Here is a 27,300-nt window from a genome sequence, read left to right as displayed (position 1 = left end):
TCAGCGAGCCTCCGAGCGCGTCTACGGAGCATCGAGTGTGTGGTGGAGCCTTCCACACAGTGAAGTGTGTGCTGAGTAGGCACAGTCAATGCGGCGTGCGCCCTGAGCTCCTCGAGCGTTTTCATAATTGAGAGCGCTGTGGAAGTAAATCGAAAAGCGAAGAAACCTTTTGGCGTAACGAGCATAAACTGGACGTGGGAATCCGGAGGCAATTCTTCCTACCTGGGGCAGATTCCTGATTTGAACGGAGTCACGGTGTAGTCAGAAGATCACAGCGACGAGGCATAACGTGAACAAAGATTCCCTGGGTCTTCTCCAACCGAACATTGTTCAAAATAAAAGTCCTATCTGCAGGAACCTGGAACTCTTCCAAAATAAGAGTTAAGAGTTCCAATGTCTTGTTGTATGGTGTATTTTGACAGTATAAAAAGGTAGTTTAGATTTGTGATGTAGGTTTTTCATATTTCTCAATAACATGTGATGAATGTATTGTTGGCAAGTTTGTGATAATTCAGTGCGACATAATTGGTAAAGCCCTACCTAAGATTTGATCATTTAAGGTTACAGTATACGCTTAGGTCAGATTAACGACAAAAAAATTTATTAGAAAAAAATAAAATTAAAATAAAAACAAACATATATATATATCCATAGAGAATGGCGGCAGCAGGAATGTCCCAACCTCCCCCATTCTTGAATGAAATAGGCGAACCGGCTCTACCATGGAAAGAATGGTCTAAATTGTTTGAATCATATTTAATCGCTATTGGGGGGGAAAAGTTCACAGCATTAAGGAAACAACATATACTACTACATAATCAAGGTGTACGAGAGCCTGACTGATGCGGAAATTGAGGGTGGAGAAAATGTTGATGTGTTCCAACAAACACTTGTCAAGTTGGAAGGTCATTTTGGTCACATGGTCAATATTGTCCTGGAAAGACAGATTTTTCAGCAGAGTACAGGGCAAAGAAGAGAAGGTAGCTACATATATTGCAGTTTTGAGGGGGCTAGCCCATACATGTGATTTTGAGGACCTGGAGGATTCATTGATACGTGACCAATTGGTGAGGTATACAAATAGTCCAAGGGTACAGGAGAAACTCCTCACACATAACCCCTCTCTTAAAGAAGCTGTGGACATAGCTAAGGGTATCGAGCATACAATGGAATGTATGAAGGAAATTAAAAACTCACCAGAGGTAGATGGGGTGAGGGAAATCAAAAGTGGTATTAAACAAGATGAAGGTGTGGTAAACAAAGTCGAAGATTTAGTATTGTTGTTAGCTACGACCATGAAAAAAAATTCAATGGAAGAAATATCAAAAGGGAAGTGTTTCAGATGTGGAAACCCCAATCACTTGGCCAACAGTCCCCTCTGCCTCGCACGCAACTGTTTGTGCAGGAAGTGTGGAGCCAAAGGGCACTATGCACGGGTATGTAGAAATGATAGAAACACGAAAAAAAGAGTAATAAGGTGGAGGAGATCACTGACCCAGGAACTAAGTTTATTCTGCAAGTCAAGACAAGTCAGGGAATAGAACCTTCCTGTAACAAATTATCCGTCGTGTGACATCAGCCTTGATGGTATCTGTGTGAACGCGTATGCTGATTCATGCTCACCATATACTTTCATGAACTATAAAACCTTCGTTGACAAATTCCAAGCTCAGGGGTACAAATTGAACTCCGCCAATATAAAACCTGGAGGTTACAACAATGATCCTATACCACTTAAAGGGATGTTAGAACTAGGCATTACATTTAAGGATAGGCACACCAAGGGAATAGTGTACATCACAGAGAAAGGATCGAACTTATTAGGATGGAGACACCAAAAGGATCTTGGTATCAAACTGGATCCTAACAGCAAGGAACAAGTATTATTATTAGACTTACAAGGAATTAGCGAAAGCATAAGTGAGGATTTCCCCAATCTATTTGAAGACAGACTGGGGTTGTTGAAAAATTTCCAACACAAAATTAAACTCAAAGAGGGTGCAACACAAGTCGTACACAAGGTCAGAACTTTACCGTACCTGATGAGGGAACCCCTGAAAGAAGAATTGGACAAATTAGTTAATTCTGGAGTTATAGAGCCCATTGAAAGTTCATTATGGCTAGCACCCATAGTGGTCACAAGGAAACCTAACGGCAGAGGCATTCACCTATGTGTTGATTTAAAGGATTTGAATGCCAACATATGGGTGGACAGGTTCCCCTTACCCAAAATAGATGAGATGATGAGCATGTTGGGATCAGCCAAATATTTTAGTGTAATCAACCTGTCATCCGCTTACCATCAAGTGGAATTACACCCATCGTCGCGCCCACTCACATCCTTTATCACTCCTTTTGAGGCATTTAGATATCGTCGGATGCCTTTCGGTCTTGCGTCGGCAGCTGCGGTTTTCCAAAGAATTATGCAAAACATATTGCAAGGAATTAAACAGATTATGTGCTTCCAGGATGACATATTAGTGTATGGAAGTACGGAGAGTGAACACAATTCCATCTTAAGAGAGGTGTTCAAAGTCCTGGATGAGGCTGGCATGACAATTAGGAAGGAAAAGTGCATACTGGGAGTTGAATCAGTAGAGTACCTAGGGCATAAGATAAATAAAGATGGGGTAGTACCCAAATGCGATCTAGTTGTGGCAGTGAAGGAAGCCCCAGCCCCAACGAATAAAGAGGAATTGAGGTCGTTCTTAGGTTTAGCTGAGTTCATGTCTAAATTTGTTCACAACTTTGCGGTGGTCACTGCTCCTTTGAGAGTTTTACTAAAAAAGAATGTACCATTTGAGTGGAGTGATGAATGTCAAATCGCATTTACACAAGTCAAGGAAGCCATAATTCATTGTCCCACTTTAGGAAATTTTTACCCCACTAGGAAAACATGGCTTACCACGGACGCTAGTGAGAGAGGTCTTGGTGCCACCTTATCTCAGTGGGTTGACGGACAAGAAAGAATCGTTGCCTTTACATCTAAGTCGTTAAGGGAGGCAGAACTTAATTATTCCACAATTGAGAGAGAAGCCTTAGCGTGCTTTTGGGCGATCAATCACTTCAAGTTCTATCTGTGGGGTTTGCCTTTCTTGGTTAGAACGGACCATAAACCACTCATTTCATTGTTCACCATTAAAGGTAAAGATCACGCCACGCCATGTATTGCTAAATGGATCATGGGGCTGGAGGGGTTTAATTTTGACATGCAATATGTCCCAGGAAAAAGAAATATAATAGCAGATTGTCTTTCCAGACTACCCAGGAAAGAGAGACAAAATGAAATTGATGAGACCCTTGAACCTGTGCTCCATGTGGAATTGTCAGGCATCACTAAAGAAGAATGGGTTACAGCCACTATTGAGGACCAGGTGATACAGGCTTTGAAAAACAAAATAAGGAATGGGTGGCCCGAAAGACGACAACCGAGCGAAGATGAACTCAAGGGGTATTGGGAAGTGCGTTCCAAATTACATATAGCCAAGGATCTAGTTATGAGAGGCGAGCGAATTGTTCCCCCCAAGGCGTTATGGGAAAAACTTGTAGCTTTAGCACACAAGGGACACCTAGGAAGGACCTTAACCAAAAATAAACTTTGTGCTTCTTACTGGTTTCCCACCATGGACAAACTAGTTGAAAGCACCGTGCGTGAATGTGTCCTTTGTGCAATGAGTGATAAAACCAAGGTTACGCACAAGTCTCCTTTATCTCCAGTTGAGGTCCCCACTAAACCTTGGGACAAGCTAGGGTTGAACATCCTAGGACCTCTTAACTGTTTAGGATCAAGAGCAAGGTTCATTTTAGTTTTAGTCGATTACCACACACACTGGGTGATGACAAAAGTTGTGAACAGTGTGACTACACAAGAGGCAATAGCATTTCTGAAAGAAGCCTTTACCAGAGAAGGTGTTCCTAGCACCAATGTGACAGATATTGGGGTGCAGTTCACGTCAGGAGCCAGGGTGGAATTCTTAAGGAACAGTGGGATCCAACATTTCCGGTCAGCACTGTACAACCCAAGAGCTAATGGTCTGGTGGAGAGGGTTAACAGAATGGTCAAGGAGTGTTTGCAGTTAGCTAGCATATCTCGAGAGCCAGGAGAAAGTGCGATTGAGCGTATGTTGTGGTCATACCACACCACACCAAACTTAGTAACAGGAGTATCTCCTTTTGTGTCTCTAAAGGGTAGGCAACCAGGAACCAAATTGAACCCCAATTGGTTAAAGGGGGGGGAACCCGTTCTTATTCAACGGGAAGAAGTTATGGTGAGAGTAGGTAAAAATCAGAGAAAGTACCAGGAATGGTATAACAACAAATATGGTACCAGGAGTAAACCTTGGATAGTGGGACAGTGGGTCAAGATAAAACTTCCTGAATCAGCTAGGAAGGGATCAAGTAAGTTCTCAGAACCTTTGCGAATGACAAAAGTACATAAAAATGTAGTAACTTTGGAGGATGGTCGGGTATGGAGCATGGACCGTATATCTGCCATCCAAGACAACCAATCAGACAGGGAACGGGAGAAAAGCGAAGATCGAAGCGAAACCGTTCCCAAGCGAGACCAGACTGATTTTCCCAGGATAAAGACCACTCCGACGTGGCAGAAGGACTATGTCATGGCATAAAGACTATTGTCAGGGCATGAGGACTACGTTCAATGGCAATGAACAATATAGTGATCCATTCTCCCTTATGTATTTGTGGGGAAGGGGAAGTGTTGTAATATTGTCATATTGGTGTTATAAACTGAAATATCATAGTATGTTGCCCTATTATATAAGCACTATTAACTTATTTACATAACTCTAGTTTTACAGGACTAATTCCTTCCATTTAGGTACATATGTTATTTGTACTAGATAGGTGGTGCACTCCTATTCTCTCCTTTAGAATGTTGGCTGATGGTAAGACCTGGAGTGCACCTTAGAATGTTGATGACGAGAGTGTGACAGAGGATAGAAGCGAGAGGATAGAAGCTGGATGTAGAGGAGGTGTTATGCAAAGAGTCTGTCTAATAAACTTGTCAACTACTTCATCTTGTGGCGAGTTATTACAAAAACCTTTGGGATCCACACATTCCTCTGATTCTCTTATTTTCAGAAACGCCCAGGATTCATAGGAGTGCTGAAGGACTGTGGGTCCAATTTGTGCAGTCATCTATCATGGCCATTGAGAGGAAACATGCTTTTCTTTCGGCATAGTTTGATGGATACCCAGGTCACTCTGGGAAAGAAAGCTTGGGAAGACCTACCCAATCCTTTTCCACAGACATGGCATTCGGAAAGGTCCCTCGAGAGCCTTATTTGCATTTTGGAGGCTTTCCTGTCCAAGGTGATAGACCAAGTTCCACAAATGGGGTAGTGTTTTTATCGGGGCATTTGCTGTCTCCTGAAGATTCAAGAATGTTTTCTCACAGCACAGTCACAGTGAGGAAATGAGGCGTTTTCAATAAATTTTGACATTTGCTGGGAATTCAGGTTAATAAATAAAGTAGTGGGATTCACGGAAGCCAGGTCCTTCAGTACTCCCATGTGTCTCGAGTTCTGAAAATTGCTGGGGGTTGGTGAGCTAGAGTCGCTGGGTGTCGGCTGACTGCAGTCTGAAAAACAAGGGCATTTGCAAAGGCCCTTTGTCGACCTTTTCATACTTGCAATCTGAGGCTTTTCCAATCCCAGGCGGGAGGCCCATAAGTTGCATAACATTTTCATTTGGAGAATTTTGGGAACGTTGGGTAGTAGGACTTTTGCAGCCTTCAGCAGTTTCCTAAACTTTCCCTCACAGAAATCTGAAGTCATTATATTTACTCATAATGTTTGCACAACATTCTCTGTAACATAAAGTGTGATTTATCCAAGTTCCATCACATTGGGCTCCCCCTGGTCTGTAGTTTGAAATATTGTCGGTGTTCGTTAGTTTCCCCGGATGTCAATTGACCCAATCCCAAACATGGCAGGCACCCACCACCACAAAGTTTAATCTTTAGGTCGAGCGTGCAAGCGCTCTGGCCTGGTGTAATCTATCTGTGGGCTTTAAACCACACCACCGCACACCCATCAATATCAGCCCTTCATGGGCTTGCCATTCAAAAATCCTTTGTTATCATTGATAAAAGCTTTACGTTTGTCCTTCCTTAGGGCAGTTTTGTTACCGCCTAGGCCATTGAGCCTGTTGAATGGATAATTGCACATTTGCCGATTCGTTTGACTGTGAGCAAATTTATTTTTCCTTTTGTGTCTCTTCTTCGCACTCATGCTCACGGCAGCTGTGGTGCTTTAAATCGACTTGCTTATGTCAACTGTTTTTCTTTTCATTTTAAATTTATGTGGCGAGAAACGTCCATTTAGGAATTTACAACGCTAATAGCTCTAACTCGAGGAAACGCGAGACCCATTGTATTGCAAATGCTTGTTTTAGACAATATTTCCTCACTTCACATGTCCGTGTTTTTCGGCCTTGCCTGCCCAATAAGACCACCTACCTTTTTCATCAGGAGAAGTATTGGAATGGAGGATACTAAGGCATTTGCTGTTTTATGTTGCATTTCTCTTTTTATTCCCCTACCTATTCTAAGTCGGTGTCCACAAAACACATTTTGGTAGAATGCCATCAGAATCACCTAACATCATAGGTACTGCAAAATTCAGAGAGGTACAAATACCTCATTCCTAAACTAGGTTTCTTGGAAACATTTAAAAAATGAATACATTTTATAACACTGTATATCACTATAATGGAAATCATTTCTGATGGATACAACTACCTGTGGATTCCTCACCTCATGAATACTCCCATGGCGCCAGCATTCTACGGAAATCTTCTTACTAGTCTCTGCACGTCGACGAGGACGTCACTGTCTCGCACGCGACGCCGTCTGACGTCATACAGGCAATAAGAGGTCCTCGACGACGTGCGGACGTCAGTTCCCTTTTTTCCGTGCATTCGAAACGGTTATCTTCGAGGGAGCAACTGTTACTCTTGCGGTTACAGTGTATATCTTGCTGCGTACTCTTTCTCTGTGGAAATAATGTCGCAGAGAAAGTCTGGATTTAAGCCTTGTCGTGAGTGTGGAGGCAAGATGTCAGTGACGGATCCTCATTCCGATTGCCTTTGGTGTTTGAGCTCCGACCACGACGTCTCGACTTGTGATTCATGTCAGCACATGAATCCGAAGGCCCTTAAAGAACGTGAGGCGAAGCTGTTTATGGCCAAGTCAAAGGAGAAGCATCACAAGAAGTCTTCTCCAAAACATCGGCGTCATCGAGACTCCCGGCGCCGTAGAGAATCTCGGCGTCATTCAAGGGAGGCTCGTTCCAGGTCTCCGGATCGGCGCCGAAAGACATGGGAGGTCAGCCCCACGGTGACGCCGCATCCTTCGACGCCGTTGCCCTCTCCGGCGTCACCAACTTCGCCTGGACAGGCGTCGGTGATTGAGGTATTGGAGCCTCAAGTGTTTTCTCCGGCGCAGACGCCGAGGCCGGAGTCGGGGTCGCCTCCGAGACAGGCACCCCAGTATCCGGCTTTTCCCACCCCTGGAGCCGATAGTTCCGCATTCTTGAATGCGATGTATACCATCTTCCAACAGATGGCTCCAGGGGGTGCTCCGGCTGGGCCTTTGGCCTTTTCTTTGGGTGATCCTGCGCCTCTTCAGCCGGCACCCTTTATGCCCTTTCTCCCGTTTGGGAACGTGGGCTCGGCGCCAGTGTCGGCGCCGGTGGCCGCTCCGGTGGCTTCGGAGGGATTGGCCCCAGGGATTTCCATCCCGTCGACGTCGAGATTTCGGCCTGTGACTCCGGTGGGTCCATCTGTTTCAGCTGCTCTTCAGTCGGCGCCGAAGTTACCCGTGGCGCCGGATGCGGCGTCGGTGGCTTCGGAAGATCGGCGCCGATCTCCGACTTCGGCGGAGGCATTGTCGACTCCGCGGATTGAGCAACGACTGCATTCAAGGAGGCGTGCTCTCCGGGTACTAGAAGAGCAGGAGTACCAACGAGCCCTAGAGGAAGGAGAGCTAGAGGACTCGGGTGATGGGCTGCGTGGACTGGAGTCGGCCAGTGGGCTGGACACTTCCCCTGAGTGGGACCTTTCGTCCCCGGGGGAATATACTGAGGAAGCTGCTTCCTTTCATACAGTGGTACGGAAGGCAGCTAGTTTTTTGGACCTGCCTTTGCCGGTGGTGGAGGCAAAACAAAACCTTTTGACGGAGGTGTTGCATCCGGCCTCAGCCGCGGCGGAGCCTCTGTTACCTTTTAATGACGCTCTGCTGGATCCGGTTTTAGAGGTGTGGAAGAGGCCGGCATCTTCCCCAGCAGTTCACAGAGCCGTGGCCAGGAGGTATCGGACGGCTCCAACTGATCCTGGTTTCCTATCTAGGCACCCTACGCCGGAGAGCTTGGTAGTGCAGGCCTCCTGTTCGTCCAAGTCAGCGCCTGGTTCTTTCCCGACGGTGCCTGGGGACAGAGACTCAAAAAAGCTAGAGGCGCAGTCGAAGAAGATTTTTTCGTCCTGCAGTCTGGCGTTAAAGGCCACTAATGCGACCTGTATCCTGGGGAGGTATATTCATGCTCTGATGGATGACATCTCCTCTTCGTTTACAGAGCTTCCCCAGGGTCTTTTGGATCTTGTCTCTGATGCCCAGGCTGCTGCGACCCAAATTATCCAGACGGGACTGGATACCACCGACTCGGTAGCCAGAGCAATGGGCACAACTGTGGTGGAAAGGAGACAGGCCTGGCTCCGTAACTCGGGCTTTTCGGCAGATGTACAGTCCACATTGTTGGATCTCCCGTTTGATGGGGACAAACTGTTTGGGGCTAAGGCTGATTCGGCCTTGGAACGTTTTAAGGAGAGCAGGGCCACGGCTAAGTCGTTGGGACTCCAAGCTCCTTCTTCCACGGCCTCTTCCAGATTCTTCAGGAGGTTTTGTGGATTTGGGCGTGGCTCTTCCTCCTCTTCCTTTCGGGGAAGATATCAGCAACCTGCCTCTTCCCACCCCTATAGATCTTTTAGGGGGAGGGGTAGGGTCCGCACCAGGGGAGCCTCTCAGCAGCACTCTGCCTCTTCCTCATCCTCTGGCGGGGTGCAGCAGGGGAAGCAGCCTTAGGCTTCCACCATTTCCCACTCACTCCTCTCCTGTAGGGGGAAGATTACAGCATTTTCTCACCAAATGGGAGACTGTTACATCGGACACTTGGGTTCTCAGTGTTGTGGGAAAAGGCTACACCCTTCCCTTTCGGGAGTTTCCGCCCCTCATCCCGCCCCGCCCTTCGTATTGTTCACAAGAACACCTCCTGTTGCTAGAACAGGAGGTAGAAATCCTCCTTTTAAAGGGCGCGGTGGAGTTGGTCCCGGAGCAGGTAAGGGGTCAAGGAGTTTACTCAAGGTATTTCCTGATTCCCAAGAAGGATGGTCGTTTGAGACCAATTCTGGACCTGAGGATCTTAAATTGGTTCCTCAAGCAGGAAAAGTTCAAGATGCTGACCCTAGCACAGGTGCTTTTGGCGTTGAACATGGAAGACTGGATGGTGTCTGTCGACTTGCAGGATGCTTACTTTCATATCCCGATACTCAAGTCACACAGGAAGTATCTCCGGTTTGTGGTGGGATCGCAACACTACCAGTTTGCGGTCCTTCCGTTTGGTCTTACTTCAGCACCTCGAGTCTTCACGAAGGTGATGTCGGTGGTTGCGGCAGAGCTCAGAAGGAAGGGGATAGCAGTATTCCCTTACTTGGACGATTGGTTGATCAAAGCCAAGTCCCCGGAGCTTGTGTTGCGTCATCTGCAGTCAACAACCCAGTTGTTGTTCGACCTAGGCTTTTCGGTGAACGAGCCCAAATCTCACCTGGAGCACTCTCAGCGCCTCCTGTTCATAGGGGCAGTACTGGATACAACATTGGGTCGGGCCTTTCCTCCGCCTCAGCGGATTCAAGATATTCAGGATTTGGTTCCAATGTTTCGAAATGGAGCGGTAGTTCCAGTCCTCAAGGTCCTTCGTCTGCTCGGTCTTTTTGCCTCCTGCATTCTGTTGGTCACGCATGCTCGCTGGCACATGAGGGCTCTTCAGTGGTGCCTCCGAAGGCAGTGGTCTCAACACAGAGGGGATCTAGAGGGTACTGTCAAGATCTCCAGAGATGCTGCTGTGGATTTGAAGTGGTGGATTGCAAGCAACAATCTTTCACAAGGAAAGCCGTTCCAGCAGTCGCCACCAGTGGCCACAGTCATAACGGATGCTTCCACTCTAGGGTGGGGAGCTCATCTGGGGGATCTGGAGATCAAAGGTCTTTGGTCTCCAGAGGAACAGATTTTTCACATCAATCTGTTAGAGTTACGGGCTGTACGTCTGGCTCTCAAGGCCTTCCTCCCTTCCCTTCGTGGTCAGTCGGTACAGGTCCTAACGGACAATACTACCACGATGTGGTACATAAGCAAGCAGGGAGGAGTGGGGTCGTACCTTCTCTGCAGAGAAGCTCTTCGACTATGGTCCTGGGTAAAGGACCATCGGATTTGCTTGATAGCAAACCATCTGGCCGGAGTCTTGAACGTGCGTGCGGACAGTCTCAGTCGCCAATTCTCGGCAGACCACGAGTGGCGTCTCCATCCAGATCAAGTCCGTTTAATCTTCCAGAAGTGGGGGTTTCCTCGGGTAGATCTGTTCGCCACTCGAGAGAACGCGCATTGTCTGTTGTTCTGCAGCCTTCAGTATCCGATGCAGGAAGCGTTGGGGGACGCGTTTCAAATGACCTGGTGCGGCCAGTTGCTTTACGCGTTTCCTCCCATACCCTTGATTCCTCGAGTATTGAGGAAGATTCGCCAAGACCGGGCTCTAGTAATCTTAATAGCTCCGGATTGGCCAAGGAGGGTGTGGTACTCCGACCTTCTCCAACTCTCAACGTGCCCGCCGCTCCGTCTCCCTTTCAGGGCAGACCTCCTCTCACAGTCGCAGGGGCAGGTTCTACACCCCAACCTCCAGAGTCTGCACCTACATGCCTGGAGATTGAACGGGGCAACCTGAGTTCCTTCTCTCTCCCGCCTGAGGTAGTGGATGTTATATTAGCGGCCAGGCGACACTCCACTAAATCTATCTACGCTAATAGGTGGTCTAAATTTGTTGCGTGGTGTGGAGAGAGGCAGATTGATCCTTTACATGCTCATCTATCGGACGTTTTGTCTTTTGCTCTATCTCTGGCGCAGAAAGGTTGTGCAGTGGCTACCATTAAAGGTTATTTATCGGCCTTGTCAGCCTTCATATGTCTTCCAGACCAACCATCTTTATTTAAATCCCCTATTGTTATCAGATTCTTGAAAGGTCTTCTAAATCAATATCCTCCAAAGCCATTCGTTATGCCGCAATGGGATTTGTCCTTAGTCCTGACTTTCCTTATGGGGTCCCCTTTTGAACCTATGCATTCTTGCCCCTTGAGGTATTTGGTATTAAAAACAGTCTTCCTGATAGCTATAACATCAGCAAGGAGAGTGAGTGAGTTGCAGGCCTTATCAGTAAAACCCCCTTATACAACTTTTTATGGGGATAAGGTGGTGTTGAGGACCAAGGCTGCTTTCCTCCCGAAGGTTGTTTCACCCTTCCATTTGGCTCAGGCAATTACTTTGTCCACGTTCTATCCTCCGCCTCATCCTTCCAAAGAGGAAGAAAGACTGCACCGTCTGGACCCAAAGAGAGCGTTGAGCTTCTTTATCGATAGAACAAAGGATTTCAGGCTGGAGGATCAGCTGTTTATTGGATACGTGGGCAAGAGGAGAGGAAAGGCAGTCCACAAGAGAACACTATCCAGGTGGGTTGTTCTTTGCATTAAAATATGTTACTCTTTGGCAAAGAAGGATCCTCCTGAGGGCATTAGAGCTCATTCCACCAGAGCTAAGTCGGCCACTTCGGCCTTAGCCAGAGGTGTTCCTGTGGTCGACATCTGCAAGGCCGCAACTTGGTCGTCCCTTCACACTTTTGCAAAACATTACTGTTTAGATTCTGAGGTTAGAAGGGACGGCCATTTTGCACGGTCAGTGCTGCAGGATTTCTTGGTTTGACCATTTAGGCACCCACCGCCGGGCGTGGTACTGCTTTGGGACTCTATTCATGAGGTGAGGAATCCACAGGTAGTTGTATCCATCAGAAGAACGAGTTACTTACCTTCGGTAACGACTTTTCTGGTGGATACATTAGCTACCTGTGGATTCCTCACGGTCCCACCCGCCTCCCCGTTGCCTTTATGGTCTTGCCAAGTAATCCTTGAGTGTGCTCCTCTTGGTCTTTGAGGGTGCAATAGATGTATATATATAATATATTTATATATATATAGGTATATGTGTATATATCTTTATGTATATACTTGGTGTGTGTATATATTTTAAAAGAGAGAGTTTTATATATATATATATATATATATGTACATAAAAAGATTTACAGTTATTCATACAATGTGGTGTATTTTTACAATATAATGGATGTTGCTTTGTTCTTTCATTGCATTGCCTGGTTGTTCTCATGCACGTAAAAAATGATTGGTACTGACGTCCGCACGTCGTCGAGGACCTCTTATTGCCTGTATGACGTCAGACGGCGTCGCGTGCGAGACAGTGACGTCCTCGTCGACGTGCAGAGACTAGTAAGAAGATTTCCGTAGAATGCTGGCGCCATGGGAGTATTCATGAGGTGAGGAATCCACAGGTAGCTAATGTATCCACCAGAAAAGTCGTTACCGAAGGTAAGTAACTCGTTCTTCTCTTGTTTTCTTTGGAGATGGCTGCATTATTTGTCCAGAAGTACTGTTTGGGCTTGGAAGGAAAGGGGAGGGGGTTTCCTGCTGCTAGAATGGACTAGCATCCAACTCATTTTTATTTTTTATTTTTTATAATAATCCTGGTCCTGATTTACACATCAGAGCCATTATCCTTGTTTGCGCTGTTGTGCACCCTTTATTAGGTGCACTTGCCATAGACGGGGACAGTGCACCTAATAAGAAAATTCAAATGGTGCCCTCTTCACACGCCCAGACTCTGACAGTTGACTCTAGTGCTGAGGAGAGGGCAAGAGTGAAACACATGGCCGCGGTCAGGAAGCATGACTCCTTCTTTCACTGGAGATGAACTACCGTCTCATTGAAGAGAAGGATGCCAAAGGGCGTCTTGAGGGCCACCCTGACTGCACTATATCTATGTGGAGACAGTCAGCAGCTTCCCACTGTTTTGTGTTTTTTTGCTTGTGCGACCGGGTCTCTAACTGGGCACAAGTGCAGAAGCAGTGTTCCCTCATATGCATGGAGCTAAACCTCCATGCAAATGAGAGAATGTCCCCTTGTGATCGCTCCAGAGCAAGATGGGTGCTGGCGTCATCCATAATTTAGTAAGTGCTGCAACCTCTTCTACAATACCAAGTGCCTATGGTGGGAGGCCTTGTTGGAGTTGGGGTGGGGGTGGAGCTAGAGCAGGTGAAAAGTCCTGGTGACCTGGGCGCACTTTCCGTAAGCTGACCCCAGGTGTTTACTGCGTTTTCTGTCTGCAAATCATATTGAGGGTAAAATATCCATTCAATTTGCCCATGCTTGTGGGGCTGCTCACTCACGTTTTATAGTTGGTGTCGGCAATGGGGTGGGAGGTGGGGGTAGCTGGAGCAAGTGCACTTTCTCTAATACAACCCCTAGTGTCTAGTGTTCTTTCTTTCGGTAGGCACGCTGAGGGTAAAAAAAAAATACCCAAGTAATTGCCCATGTCGGTGGTGCTGCTACTCCACCTTTCAAACTCACAGTTAGTCTAGTAGGTGGATCCTTAAGCAAGGATTCACTAGGGAGAGGTATCAATGGCAAGGGGTAGCCTCTCCCCTTTTCAGTGGTACCTCTACTGTTGAGATTGGTACACAGTGGATTGGGCGGTGCTCCTTTGTGAGAAAGTAGCCTCTTTTTAGCATGGTTACCCCCATTTTTGGCCTTTTTTGTTAGTGTGTGTCAGTGTGTTTTTACTTTCTCACTGGGATCCTGCTAGCCACGACCCCAGTGCTCATAGTTTGGCCTATGTGTGTTGTCAGTATGCTTGACTGTGTCACTGAAGTTCTTCTAATCAGATCTCCAGTGCTTATGCTCTCTCTAATTACCAAATTTGTCACTACAGTTTAGTGACTCCAGATTCCAATTCTGATTGGCACACTGGACCCCCCTTATAAGTCCCTAGTATATGGTACCTGGGTACCCAGGGCATTGGGGTTCCAGGAGATCCTTATGGGCTGCACCATTTCTTTTGCCACCCATAAGGAACTCATACACCCCTTTCTTCAGGACTGCCACTGCAGCCTGAGTAAAATAGTGCACACACTATTTCACAGTCATTTTCACTTCACTAAGTAACTTATAAGTCATCTATATGTCTAACCTTCAATTACTGAAGGCTAGATGCAAAGTTACTATATGTGAGGGGACCCTTGCACTAACAAAGATGCCCCTATGTTGTCCAGGGCCAATTCCCTGGACTTCGTGAGTGCGAGGACACCATTATAAGCGTGCACTACATATATCTCAATACATATATGTAGCTTCACAATGGTAACTCCGAATATGGCCATGTGAGGTATCTAAGATCATGGAATTGACCCCCTCACCTCCCAATCCAAATCTGGTATTGGGGGGGGGGAGCAATCCCATGCACCCTGGGGGCTCCACCACGGACCCCCAGTACTGCCAAACCAGCTCTCTGAGGTTTCCACTGCAGCCCTAGCTGCTGCCACCTGACAGACAGGTTTCTCCCCTCCTGGGGATTGAGCAGCTCAATCCCAGGAAGCCAGAACAATGCATTTCCTTTAGGAGAAGGGTGTTACACCCTCTCCCATTGGAAATAGGTGTTACAGGCATGAGAGGGGTATCCTCGCAGAGCCTCTGGAAATGCTTTGAACGGCACAAACGGTGCCCTCCTTGCATAAGCCATTCTACACCGGTTCAGGGACTCCGAGTCCCTGCTCTGGCGCGAAACTGGACAAAGGAAAGGGGAGTGCCCACTCCCCTGTCCATCACCACGCCAAGGGTGGTGCCCAGAGCTCGTCCAGAGTGTCCCTGGCGTTAGCCATCTTGGATTCCATGGTGTGGGGACCCTCTGGAGACCTCTGAGTGGCCAGTGCCAGCAGGTAACGTCAGAGACCCCTCCTGATAGGTGCATACCTGGGTAGGTAGCCAATCCCCTTCTCAGGGCTATTTAGGGTCTCTCCTCTGGGTGTTTCCTCGGATTCGGTTTGCAAGATTCCTCAAGGACTCCTCTGCATCCTCTGCTTCAGCTTCTGACCGTCTGATCAACCGCCGACTGCTCCAGGAACTCTACAAAACTGCAACAAAGAAGCTAAGACGACTTCTGCAACATAGTATCTTCAACTCCTGCAAGCAACTGCAACAGTTTCCAGGTCGTGCATCCTCCGTCTTCCGCCTGCACCAGATGAACCAAAGGAATCTCCCGTGGAGTGACGGAGTCACTTCCCTGCTTCAGCAGGCACCTCTCTGCAGCTACTACCGGTGGCTTGGGTCCCCTCTTCATACGACAGGGGGATCCAGTGACACGGGTGGTGGACTCAAGTGACCCCAACATTCCCAATTTCCAGCTGTCCAAAGACAGTATGCCCGTGCACCACGTGACTTGCAGTTGCAAAGGCTTGTGTGCGTCCTTCCAAGAAGTTCTTTGTGCACAGCTTAGGCCCCCAGCACTCCATCCTGTGACGCACAGCTTCCTGAGTGGTTCTCCGGTGGCATGGAAATTCTTTGTGCCGTGCTGCGTGCGCCTCCATTTGCACCTCCTTTGTCCCCATGCTGTGGCACTCCTGTGCGCACTGCCTGGTCTTCTGAGGGCTCTCTGAGTCACTGTGAGCCCCCTCGGTCTCCCCTGCCTGAGTAGAGACCACCAGGTCCCTCCTGGTCACGGGCAGCGCCATTTTCCGCCAGCTGTGTGTTTTGCGTGAGCCAAGGCTTGTTGGCGGAATCCAGCAACGCAAATCAGACTGCATTCATCCATCTGGCGTGGGACATCTGCACCAACCAAGAACCAGGATCTTTCTTCTTTGGCGCAATACTGACTTTGTCTTCTCACCGGTGGTTCTTCTTTTACACCTTCATCTGGGTTAGCAATGGCTCCTGTTCTCCCTGGACTCTTCATTGCTTCTTGGACTTGGTCCCCTTCTTCCACAGGTCTTCAGGTCCAAGAATCCATTGTTGGTGTCTTGCAGTCTCTTCTGGTTCTTGCATTATCTTCTATCACGACTTCTAGTGTGTTTTAGGAAACTTGCTGTGTTTTACTCCTGCTTTCCTGGGCTCTGGGGTGGGGTAGTTTACTTACCTTTGGTGTTTTCTTACACTCCCAGCACCCTTCTGCACACTACACTTGCCTACTGCCTACTTGCAACTGACTTTTGCAATCCACTATTTTAGTATATGGTTTCTGTTGCCCCTAGGCCCATTGCAACCTATTGTGATTTTCACTGTTTGCACTATTTTCTGACTACTTACTTACCTGTTTTTGGTTACTAGTGTATATATTGTGTAATTTACTTACCTCCTAAGGGAGTATAATCTCTAAAGTATTTTTGGCATTGTGTGACTAAAATAAAGTACCTTTATTTTTGTAAAACTGAGTATTGTCTTTCATGTGTGTAAGTTCTATGTGACTACAGTGGTATTGCAAAAGCTTTGCATGTCTCCTAGTCCAGCCTTGGCTGCTTTGCCTACAGCTACCTCTAGACTGCCTGGCTTCCAGATACTGGCTACATTTCACTAATAAGGGATAACTGGACTTGGTATAAGTGTAAGTACCTATGGTACCCACTACAGACCAGGCCAGGCTCCTACAATATTTAAATAAATAAAATTCATATCCCACCCAGACTGGCAGCAAATGAATTGTGTGTAGAGCTGGTGTGACATGAGCCAATTTTGACAGAGGTTGCTGTTCTTTCCTGCTGAATGTTTCAGCGTTGATGCTTTATAATGTTTTTTTTTTTTAATAACAGAGAAGCATTGAAATAATCAATGCTTGAGCCAGTCATGCCTTTAACTATGGCAACCTGGTTATCTTCAGACATAAAGGATGCCCACTGCAAGCTTTTAAACCTGACAGCTTTAATCTAGACTTGCTTTCTGGTATAATTTGATTGAGAGGCCTGGTTTACTCTGGTTCATTGAGGTAATCTAATTGAGATTGCTAAAGACTTTGCTATCAATAAAGCCTGTTTATGACTCATGTTTTTATTCGAGGATCAGAACTTCGGAATACTACCTGGGTATTGGATAATCGTGGAAATGAACCCATGTGGACATTTCCAGTTGATGTTATGGCAACACATAGAGTTTCAGCAAAGTGGTGCTTGTTTGATTTTTTTGGGGTCTCAGTCTCCCTGCACATTTAACAATCCTTTCCCTCAACTACATCTAGACCATAAAATAGTGTCATTCTAGGTGGGGAAGAGAGATTTGAGGTGCTAGAGACTGGCTGGATGGTGGGGGTGATGGTACGTGTGAAGCCTGGGAGGAGGTGCAGTCACTGTTAAGCCTCCACTCTTAATGGTTCTAAGCCCTTCAGTTCCTTGGGCATCTACTCTCCAGTACCGTCCCTTGTAAAGACTTCTGATTTGGAGGACTAAAGGGACAGAATCGCCAAGCATAAAGGAGATACGGAGAGTAACTTTCACTTCTTTCACCAGTAATAGCTAAATTTACATTAGTTTGTAGGCAGCATCACCCGATATAATACTGGTGAGAAAATGTTTTTCTCCCATTATTGACACCTCTAATTTCACTGACAAAGCAGTGTGGGTGTTGACTTTCAGCTACTAGTCTATGTGCTCTACCCTGAAATACACATATCTCTCACTCTCTCCTGTCTCCTTTCTTTTTCTTTTTCTTTTTCTTTCTCCTTCTTTCTCTGTGGTCGCACATCCCCTTTGATATGTTTAATGTTTGTTTTACATTCTCGCTCTCTTTCTCTCCTCCTCTCTCTCTCTTTTTTTCTGCCTCTCTCTGTCTCTTTCTCTAATACATTTTAATTTCTCTTGTCCTCCAGTTTCAGCGCCAAGCGGGAGAAGGGGATGAGGATTCTGATTTGTGGATTGGCTACTGCGCTTTCCATCTGGGAGACTACAAGCGAGCACTTGAGGTGAGTCAGGGTTTTTATAGGGAGAATCATTATTCTGGATAGGGTTGTGGACATGCTGCCCCTCTTCTTCCCACAGGTTTTAGGAAAGGACACCTTGGTACATCTGCATTTCACGCAACATTTTCTTTATAGTAAAACATATTTTTTGCAGACATTCTATTCCTTTAGGGTAAAACATTTTGATAATTTGAAAAACAATTGACATACCACTGAGAAAGTATACTTAAAATAAATATGGTAAAAAAGGTGTTTCTAAACAGGAGACATTGTTCGGATGAGTAATCTAATTTATTCTGTCACCTAGAAACTTTTTTTCTACACCTGCTACATTAAAACAAAATGTTGCCATCTTTCTGTCCAGAATTGATTCTTACTGTACTCCTCCTGGACATAAAACATGTGTACAATAATTTTTAAGCAAAGTGAATGAGTGACATACTGCTAATGTGTATAGTTGAAGGCTGTAGGTGAGAATGCCATACATTGGTCCATGTTGTTTTTCACTTTTGCCTTTTCTCGTAGTTTTCCTGTACAGCTGTGCCTTTAGCATGCTTTTTTCATGCCCAACATAATAAGCCCATATTACCATCTCTTTGTTTGCCGGAAGACATAAAGCAGTGGTATCGGCTAGCACAGATGGCTTATTGTAAGTTAGTCCACTTCACACTGTGTAAAATCCTAGTATAACAACTACAGACCATTTAGGATCTGGCAGCCACATTAATCTTGAGCCCCTAAATGGCCTTAGGGTCACAAGTAGCCTCATGGAAGACTCTGCCGCTCATATTTGTGGAGAGGTTAGTCCTAACCAAAATGTTGATGCTACCATGCGTCTTGTATTATTTTGCCAATCTACCACTAGTTATTACCAAATAGATCTTTAAAGACATCAGTCTCTTAGTGAACATAATATAGAATGGAGGGAGACACAACGTTGCACTAGGAAGGCTGAAATGACAGGTTAGTTGCAGGGACATGGGAGTCCCAGACTTTGAGATGTACTCTATGGCAGCTCATACCCAGTGGGATCACTAAATGGCTATGTTGGTCGAAATCGACAATAACTTTATGAAATGCTGCCGGCAGACAGAGGATTACTGATGCTGCGACTGCTACTTCCCATTGCCAAGTCACAGCATTCCTGCCATATGTAGAATTCCTATCCCAGCACTACAAAGGACCCAGGGCAAGGTGCCCATGTCCCCTGAAGTCCAATCGAATACAATATTGGCACATTTAAGGTTCCAGAGCAGCAAAGAACCAAGTGCCTGGTAGCATGTGGGGCTAGATACGGTAGGGGTATCTGTTTGAAAATTGGGCTTTAGTAATGTTTGACTCTTTAATGGAGACAACTGTACTCCCTCCAGGTTATTTTTTTCATTATAGGGCCATAACAGCAGGTCTGCACATGGTATGCAGTATTACAGACTAAGAGCAGCAGACATTTGGATTTGTAGAGGCTTTGTTCATGATAGGCTGTGGCCGAAGACAAATTGCCTGGATTTATAGGGCCCTACTGAGCTTGGGAGGGGCACCCCTGGACAGGCTAAGTGATAAGTGGGAAGCTGACGTTGTACCATTCCTCTTAATGAAAAGGTTTGCTAATGTTTTGAAATCAACCAGGAACGTATCTGGAAACTTTGGACTGTAAAATAGCCAATACAACGAATAGTACAGGGTCTCTGACTCAGAAAGCGCTCAGCAAAATGAACCCTGGTATGACATCCAACTGTCCCGATGCCATGCAGGAGAGGCGGGATTCATTCATATGATGTGAAAATGCCCATTAGTGGAACGTTCTGGCATGTTGTCAGCAGTCATATTTACTTTATTTCGGTCATGCAGACCATAGAATTACAATACATCAGCAGTCACTTTAAGAGCACAGTGGGGAGGAGTTATTAAAAGACTGTAGATGCCTGTAGTTTTGACCTAGCCTCCGCCCAAAAGTAGGTAATGCCAAGATGAGATTTTCTGACCATCAACGATATTTCCATGCATTGGAAAGCTAGCTTAGGCCCTCTCATGAAACAGTGGTACAATGCTGTCCCCAAATCCTTGGCTAGCGGAAGCACAGCGATGCATTGAGATGAGAATAGAGGGGTCCGGAAATTCCTAAGTGCTAATGGATGGGACATATGTCCAGTCACAATCTCTCGGCTGTTTAAAAAAAGACGACAAACTGCCGTAGAGGGAATCTGCAGTGAAAACATAAAAACCCAAACAGATATACATAACAGTACGACCTCTGTGCAGCACAACCATGCCTGCAACAAGCATTTAAACAGCTTATTGTACCACACAAACTCGTAGGCAAGATCTCCATTAATTCCCTCGCCCCCCCCCCACGCCAACCTCGCAATCTGGACAGTGGTCCCTGACCCTATTTCCTATTTTGCTCACCGTTACCCCCAGCACTTTGTTGAATGTAGCATCACGGAGTCAAAGTACGGTCTATTTCCAGACTGGTTTGAGGGAATGTTATTTCGTAGGGTATGCATTTGTAAACTCAATACTTACCTGCCCAGTCACATACATTGGTGTATCCACATGACACAGTAGCAGATTAAGAAAGCACACAGTCAACATCAAACAGTGAGCTAAGGTCTATCTCATTACTGGGCACACAATTGTTGAACACCAGTTGCAAGTGTATAATTGATGGGTGCCTTGTGGAAGAATCCCCGCAAAACACCCACAGGCAATGTACATAATATAACTGTTGTATGTGAAATGCCAATAAAAATGTTTTTTTTTTTAAATCCTTGGTCCTTTGTAGTGGCTGCCGGTTGATGGCAGAATATATTTCATGACTCTGGGCCATATTGAGCATTTGGCAGATGCGAATTAACCACCAAATAGCATCATATGTCCCACCTGCCGTATTTACAGTGCATAGATGTTCTATACACTCTATATAAGGCAGATAGGACATCACCCACTTTTTGATGGTTATCATACATCACCCATATTCTAAATAAGCCCTTTCCCTTCTTTCCTTTGTGTCTACAAATAGAAGATAGCCCATTTCCCAGTCCTTGGGGCTAAACTATATTCCATTTTATGAAATTGAACACAGCATGTAGCATGAACGTTGATACACTGCTCCATCACATGTTTTTGACAAGAGTCTATTCCTCACTCTTTTAGAGCACCATAGCCCTTCACCCTTCGATATCTCTCCAGAAATTGTTCTCTCTGACCTTCACTTACTTGTCCACTCCTGGAAGCACTGTGAAAGGCACATCCCTGCGACTCAATGTCTAACAGCCTTCTCACAACCCTGGCTCCATAAATAACACTGGTCCACTGGTCTGTTTCCTTTTTTTTTTTTAATCTCTTTCTTTGTGTTTTCTGCTTCTTTTTCCCTTTTCTGCTTCTCATCCGTGACAGAGGTATGCCTTACTTTGCCACTTACTCTTCCCTTTTAGGAGTTCACCAACGTCAGTAAGCAAGAGGCCTGTAACCCTGATGTCTGGGTGAACCTCGCCTGCACATACTTCTTTTTGGGGATGTACAAGGAGTCTGAGGAGGCAGCCATGAAAGGTGAGTGTTGCATGGTGTGAGTTGCAGCCCTGGTTATAGAACACTCTCCTGTATGAATGAAAACAGTACTGGGCGCAAAGTGTGTGCCCTGAGATGGAACTTATTCTTCAGGTCAGCTCTGTGGAATGCCTGAGGCTCCTTATATTTTCCATACTTTTCTATAAGTCTCATTTGGCCACTTTCTTTACTTACTCATTCCTTTGCCTTTCCATTCAGTACTTATCCCAGGAAATTCCAAGTGCTGTTCAGTTTCAAGATTAGTTCAATCAAGTACCTCACCCACCTTAGATAATTTAATCTGGGTATCAGCAAGAGGATGAGATGACACTGGCTCACATTGGATACCTTGAAGTCTTATGTTGTAAGGTAACCAGGTCATTTCCTGTTTTCGATGCAGATCTTGTCAGCATCACAGGCTACCATAGTCACCTGCTCTTTTGTTTTCATTCATAAAGCATGAGAAGTATTTTTCTATTTCTCTCCTTCCTTCTTAGTCTTTGCAGTCACAGCGGAGGCCCTGCAGTTGTCGCTGGGGTCCTGCAGTCGCAGCGGGGTCTCGCACTTGTGGCAGGACCTCTGCAATGAGAAACAGTTGTATGGATGTCCTGCCACTAGCGTGGGACCTCTGCTGTGACTGCGGGACCTCTACCACCACTGCGGAGGCCTTTTGTGAACTACGCCATTAGAGTTTACCTGCCTTAAATTGTATCTTACCATCTTACCACCAATTGTATCTTACCACATTCACGGTTCTATTGTCTCATTCAGAATTTGTGGAATCCGCAGGTTTCTGATGGCCGTGCCTCAGCTCGCTCTACTGTGGAGAGCTATGAACCTGCAACACACCAAAGGATTGCTGGGTCAATCATCTCAAAGTTCACCGTTACTGATGCAAGGCCTTGTAATGGCTATTTTTCTTGCCTGGTACTCCCATGCTTTTCATGGATGAGCCATGCAAGCAAAATGGTCAGTTAGCCCGATGCTCAGGGAGAAAAGTCTCTGCACATTGGTGCCTTTGACTTTTTGTATTTCAGAAACAAATCCCTGTTTGGGCCATGACATGGCAGACAAGCATCATCAAAGCTTTGCCAAAAGGACTCCTGACGTTGTGACGAAAGCACTTTCACCAAAAGACCCCCTCCAAGCTCAGAGAAATCTCTGAATTGTGTGGGAGGTCCTCTGCCAGTTAAAATGTATTTCATGCAGCTGCTGATGCATGATTGGATTATAGCAGCAGCCTATATCTAGGCCTACCTTCTTAATTAATACAGAGTCCAGCATATCCAGTCAGTCTTGAGCCTTGAAAGAAAGGGAAGTACAGCTAACTCTGTTTCTGAGACTTTTATGGGCTACCAGATGCTCAGAGTTATTTACACATCCTTGTACATTGTGCACAAGCAGTCAGAAGGAAATGGCCTCTCATTCCTGCAGAAGATGTTCAGCAGTTTTTCTAATCGGTCATAACCAGCAGGGAATTCCATTAGTGTTGAGTGAAGTCTGGAACACTTTTAGAAATCATCAGTGAAAAAAACATATGTTATGGGTTGCAATGATTGAGATGGGCGAGATATAAAAGTGATAATCCACTGTCATTGGCCATTTGTGGTTACCTTCACCAGCTCCATCCTCCCACTCCCCAAAAACATTCTTTAAATTATAGTTTGTCAGTAGGTGCATTATAGTTCCAGTGTCGACGATAACTGTAATTGGTCAATGTCAATCATCCTTAGTTTTTATTCTTCAAACATAACTTCATTTAACGTGAGTTTTTTCAGTGAATGGTAGTGGTGTTTTTATTATATTTGTGTTGTTAATATATTTTGTAAATTTTGCAAACAACAACCTATAGCTATCACTTTAATGAGGCTTTTGCTTCATGAACCTGGTTTCCTTTATGAACTGAATTGAATTTCTTTATTTTGATTATAAATATAATCATAAAAGCATGACCACATTCAATACAATTAAAGCCATGTCATAAACTCTGTTACATCATAAAAACTGCTAAAATTAATAGCTGAAAAGAATATGTTACCCTTCATGTCTAAACATAATAAAATGGGGTGGCACATCAATGTACTAAAAACCATAGTTCATCACTCTGTTCCAAAACAGGGCACATTTCATAAAAGAACAAATTGCCAAAGCCACAGTATAATTGCTTAGCAGGTCAAGCTAAAGAAAGGCAGGTTGGATTTGTAAAAAGCCCTTTGCTTTAAGAATTGGCATTAAAAACCTCCTCCTTGGGGTTCATAATCCCTGCAGAACGGACGGAATGCTCAAGAGTCTGGGGTAACAACCATCACAGGGGCAAAGTTTAATGGAAGACGGATCATCTTGTCCTTGGGGGGAAGCAGATTCACCCTAATAATGCCCAGCCTGAATCTGGTGATAAGCGATCTCGCCCATGGATTTCTAACAAAGGAGAGATATGCTTCAGGACCAGCTGTAGTTTTCAGGAGCAATAGACGTCTCAAGGATGGGTTACCCCAGGCCAAGTTCTCTCTGCATTCTCTGGCCTGCTTGAGAAAATGCTCCTTGACTAGCTTTCTTTCACTCTTAGTTACCAGCTGTGCGCTATGAAACAAATCTGGACACCCTATCGAGAAAGCAATCCCCTTAATATAATATAACCACAGGATTTTATGTCCTTGCTCACAGCTAAGACAATTTCAATGATCTCTCTATTAAAGGTGGTGTGTTCACTACTCTTCTGCATAGTCAAGATCCATCTCATCATGCACAAAGAAGCTAGAGCATGAGGGACCCAGGCCCAAAAGCATTCTACTGAATTGTTTTTCTTCCTGTTGTATGGTCTGACCATAACGATATCCCCAGATAGGCGCCCCATATAAGAGAACTGGCAAAGATTTCAACTTATAAATCTGGAGTAGTGGTAAAATCAGAGAACATTGTTAGCTAGACAAGGAGTCCATGTGCACTGCTGATCAAAAGTAACCCCCAGGTAAGCAAATGAGGCCACCCTACTAAACAGCCTGCCGTTTGATCGTGATTGGTCTTAGTTTGAAAGGACAACTCCCACAAACCATAAAATGTGTCTTCGTAACGTTAACGTCAAGCTCCAAATCCCCCATGAATTGAACAAAAAGGTCCTCCAAGCCCATTAGGCCATTTAATGTATGCATCATTGGTGTACAATAATGGGGAACCAGGAAAGATTTTATCCTCTGAGTATCTTTACCATTGGTTGCCAGGAAGGGGTTCAGCCCATCAATATATAACAAAAATAGTATAGGCGTCAAAACACACCCTTGCCTGATGCCTCTTAATAGGCTTGTAAGAGTCAGAGCACTCACCCCCCGAGCCGAACCTAACTGAAGCATTAACCCCTGTGTGTAGGGCTCTAAGAAAATTAACCAAAGGTTGTGGAAATCTCAAACTCTCTAAAATACTCCAAAGCTTAGAGCAATTTACCCTGTTGAACGCACACCTCAGGGCCATGAAGGCAAGGTAAATCGCTCCCTTCTTTGCCACTACATATTTGCCCACCAGCAGGTTTAGGTTCAGGCATTGCTCCATCGTCCCCCTACCATCTCTAAACCTGTTCTGGGCTGGACAGAGGGCATTGTTGGCTTGAGCCCAATCCTCAGTGCGACTTACAATAATACGTCCTACAATCTTGACAGTTGAGTCAAGTAAAGAGATTAGGCGATAGCATCCTCGTTCCTGTCTACATTCCTTTTAAAAAACCCGGACGATAACTGCTGATTTCCAAGAACTGTGAATTTCAGTTTTGAGAACAGCATTCAAAACATTTGTCAATAGTGGTGCCCAAAAACGAATATTCCCCTTACAGAGGACCATGGGGACCCCATCAGGTCCTGGTGCTTTGTTGGGTGGGCTACCTATAATTGCCAACTCAACCTCCTCTAATCCAAAATTGATGCTGAGTGGGAATGGTGGCAGTGTCTGAGCCATAGTCGTAGAAACTTCGGCACCCAGCAACTAAACCTTCTTGAAATGTGCCACCCACCTTATGGCGGGAATACTAGTTCCTATCCCACTGGGAGAAACTTGATAGGCAGGCTTGCCGTTAACTGTGCTCCAAAAATCCCTTGCATCACCCACTTGGCAGGTGCTCAGTAGCTTCTCCCACATTTCTTCCTTAAGGGCATACTTCCTCTTTCTCCCTGCAACTTTATAAGCAGCCCTGGCTGACTTAACAAGTTGCTGGTCCCTGGGCATTATCCTAAGGGCACTATGTAATTGCTTGCATGCCAATCTATAGTTTTTATCAAACCAGCCAGCTGCAGAGGCTCTAGGAGGCCCAGACAATTCAAGCATAATAGATCTGATAGTGCACTTTGAAATCTGGAAATCATTCATAACTGCCTCAGCTGAGGCCTTATACAATAGCAAAGAGCCTAAAATCCTAGTCAGGCTTGTCTTTATTAAGGATTCCTGCAGCTTGGGGATCGGTACTTTGTGCCATTCAATACTTCGCCCCTGATCTTTTGGGAACAAGCCTGTCCCACTGGTGGTTCCAAATGGGGGAGCAGTGGTTGGTATAGCCAGCCTCACTTCAATTGCATTGTGGTCACTGTACGGAGAAACATACCTCCTCCCTGTTAAAAAACTGACGAAGGGATTTAGAGGTGAATATAGTCTGACAGTCTCCTAGCCCCACCCTACAAAGGTGGGCTGGCTGCTAAGGGAATCCTCCACCAGCTCCATTAAATTGTAGAGACCAGCCTGCCAAAGCATGTTGAACAGCAGCCTTCCTCTGGCATCAGGGCCTTCAATGGTCACAGGAGTGTCACCTGTTAAAAAAGGATCGACAAAGGTAGAGGTAGTGCCCAATTTAACATTATAATCCCCTGCAAAAAAGACATTAAAACAACCCAGGCTTGAGCCAGACCTACCCTCCAGGATAGTTAATACTTGAAAAAAGATCTTAATCTGACAGCCCAAGTCACATACAAACTTGTAAAAATTCACTAGAAAGAAATGGAAACTTTGAGAGAAGACAACCCACAATATCTGGATCCCAATGTGGCAAAAGGGGGCCTGAGTGACCCTAGGTTGTTTTGTGATATGTAACAGGATGGCTAACTCTCCTCATGCTCTATACCCGACGGAGGGGTTGTCGGAGATTACAAACCCCTCCACTGTAAGCAAACCCTGGGTCCATGTTTCTTGTAATACAATCACATCAAATTGGGAAGTAAATGTCAACCACTCCGGGTCAAAGATCCTATCCCTAAGGCCCGCACAATTCCATGAAAGGAACTTTACTTCCGCACCCTCTACAAAAGTGGTTCCTGTGGGTGGAGAATCGTTAGTTATAGGAACCCTATTACTACATCCCAAAATAGTGGTGCCTGACAGTCAATCATTACCATCCAGGTCAGTTAGGGGGGAAAACCTATTTCTAGTAGGAATATGAGGCAGCACTCAGGCAGTCAAAGGAGTAGGGGGAAACCCTGCCGCATTTCGGGGCTGCAGGTGTCTGGAGAAAAACCCAGAGCAAAGATTTTGATGGCTGTGTCAGGCAAAAAGGTTTTACCTGAGATAGAAATTAATTGACTTGCCAAGCTGGGTGATCTGCAGCTGACCACTATACGATCGGCAGCAATCTTCTTTCCAAATGGACCCATCCAGTCCACTCTCCT

At 45.6% G+C, this 27,300-nt stretch overlaps 1 protein-coding gene across 2 annotated transcripts in view; it reads left to right on the top strand.

Moving 5' to 3' along the window:
• IFT56 (intraflagellar transport 56) overlaps positions 1–27,300 on the top strand; it is a 674,300-nt gene that overhangs the window by 82,521 nt on the left and 564,479 nt on the right. For both annotated transcript variants that reach the window (XM_069231232.1, XM_069231233.1), the window contains exons 3-4: positions 18,029–18,121; positions 21,553–21,667. In XM_069231232.1, coding sequence (XP_069087333.1) covers positions 18,029–18,121; positions 21,553–21,667 — 208 coding nt within the window. The remainder of the gene's footprint in view (positions 1–18,028; positions 18,122–21,552; positions 21,668–27,300) is intronic.

This window comes from Pleurodeles waltl, chromosome 4_2 (genome assembly GCF_031143425.1).
Source record: "Pleurodeles waltl isolate 20211129_DDA chromosome 4_2, aPleWal1.hap1.20221129, whole genome shotgun sequence".
Lineage (NCBI taxonomy): Eukaryota > Metazoa > Chordata > Amphibia > Caudata > Salamandridae > Pleurodeles > Pleurodeles waltl.
This window is presented reverse-complemented; position numbering and strand designations above follow the sequence as displayed.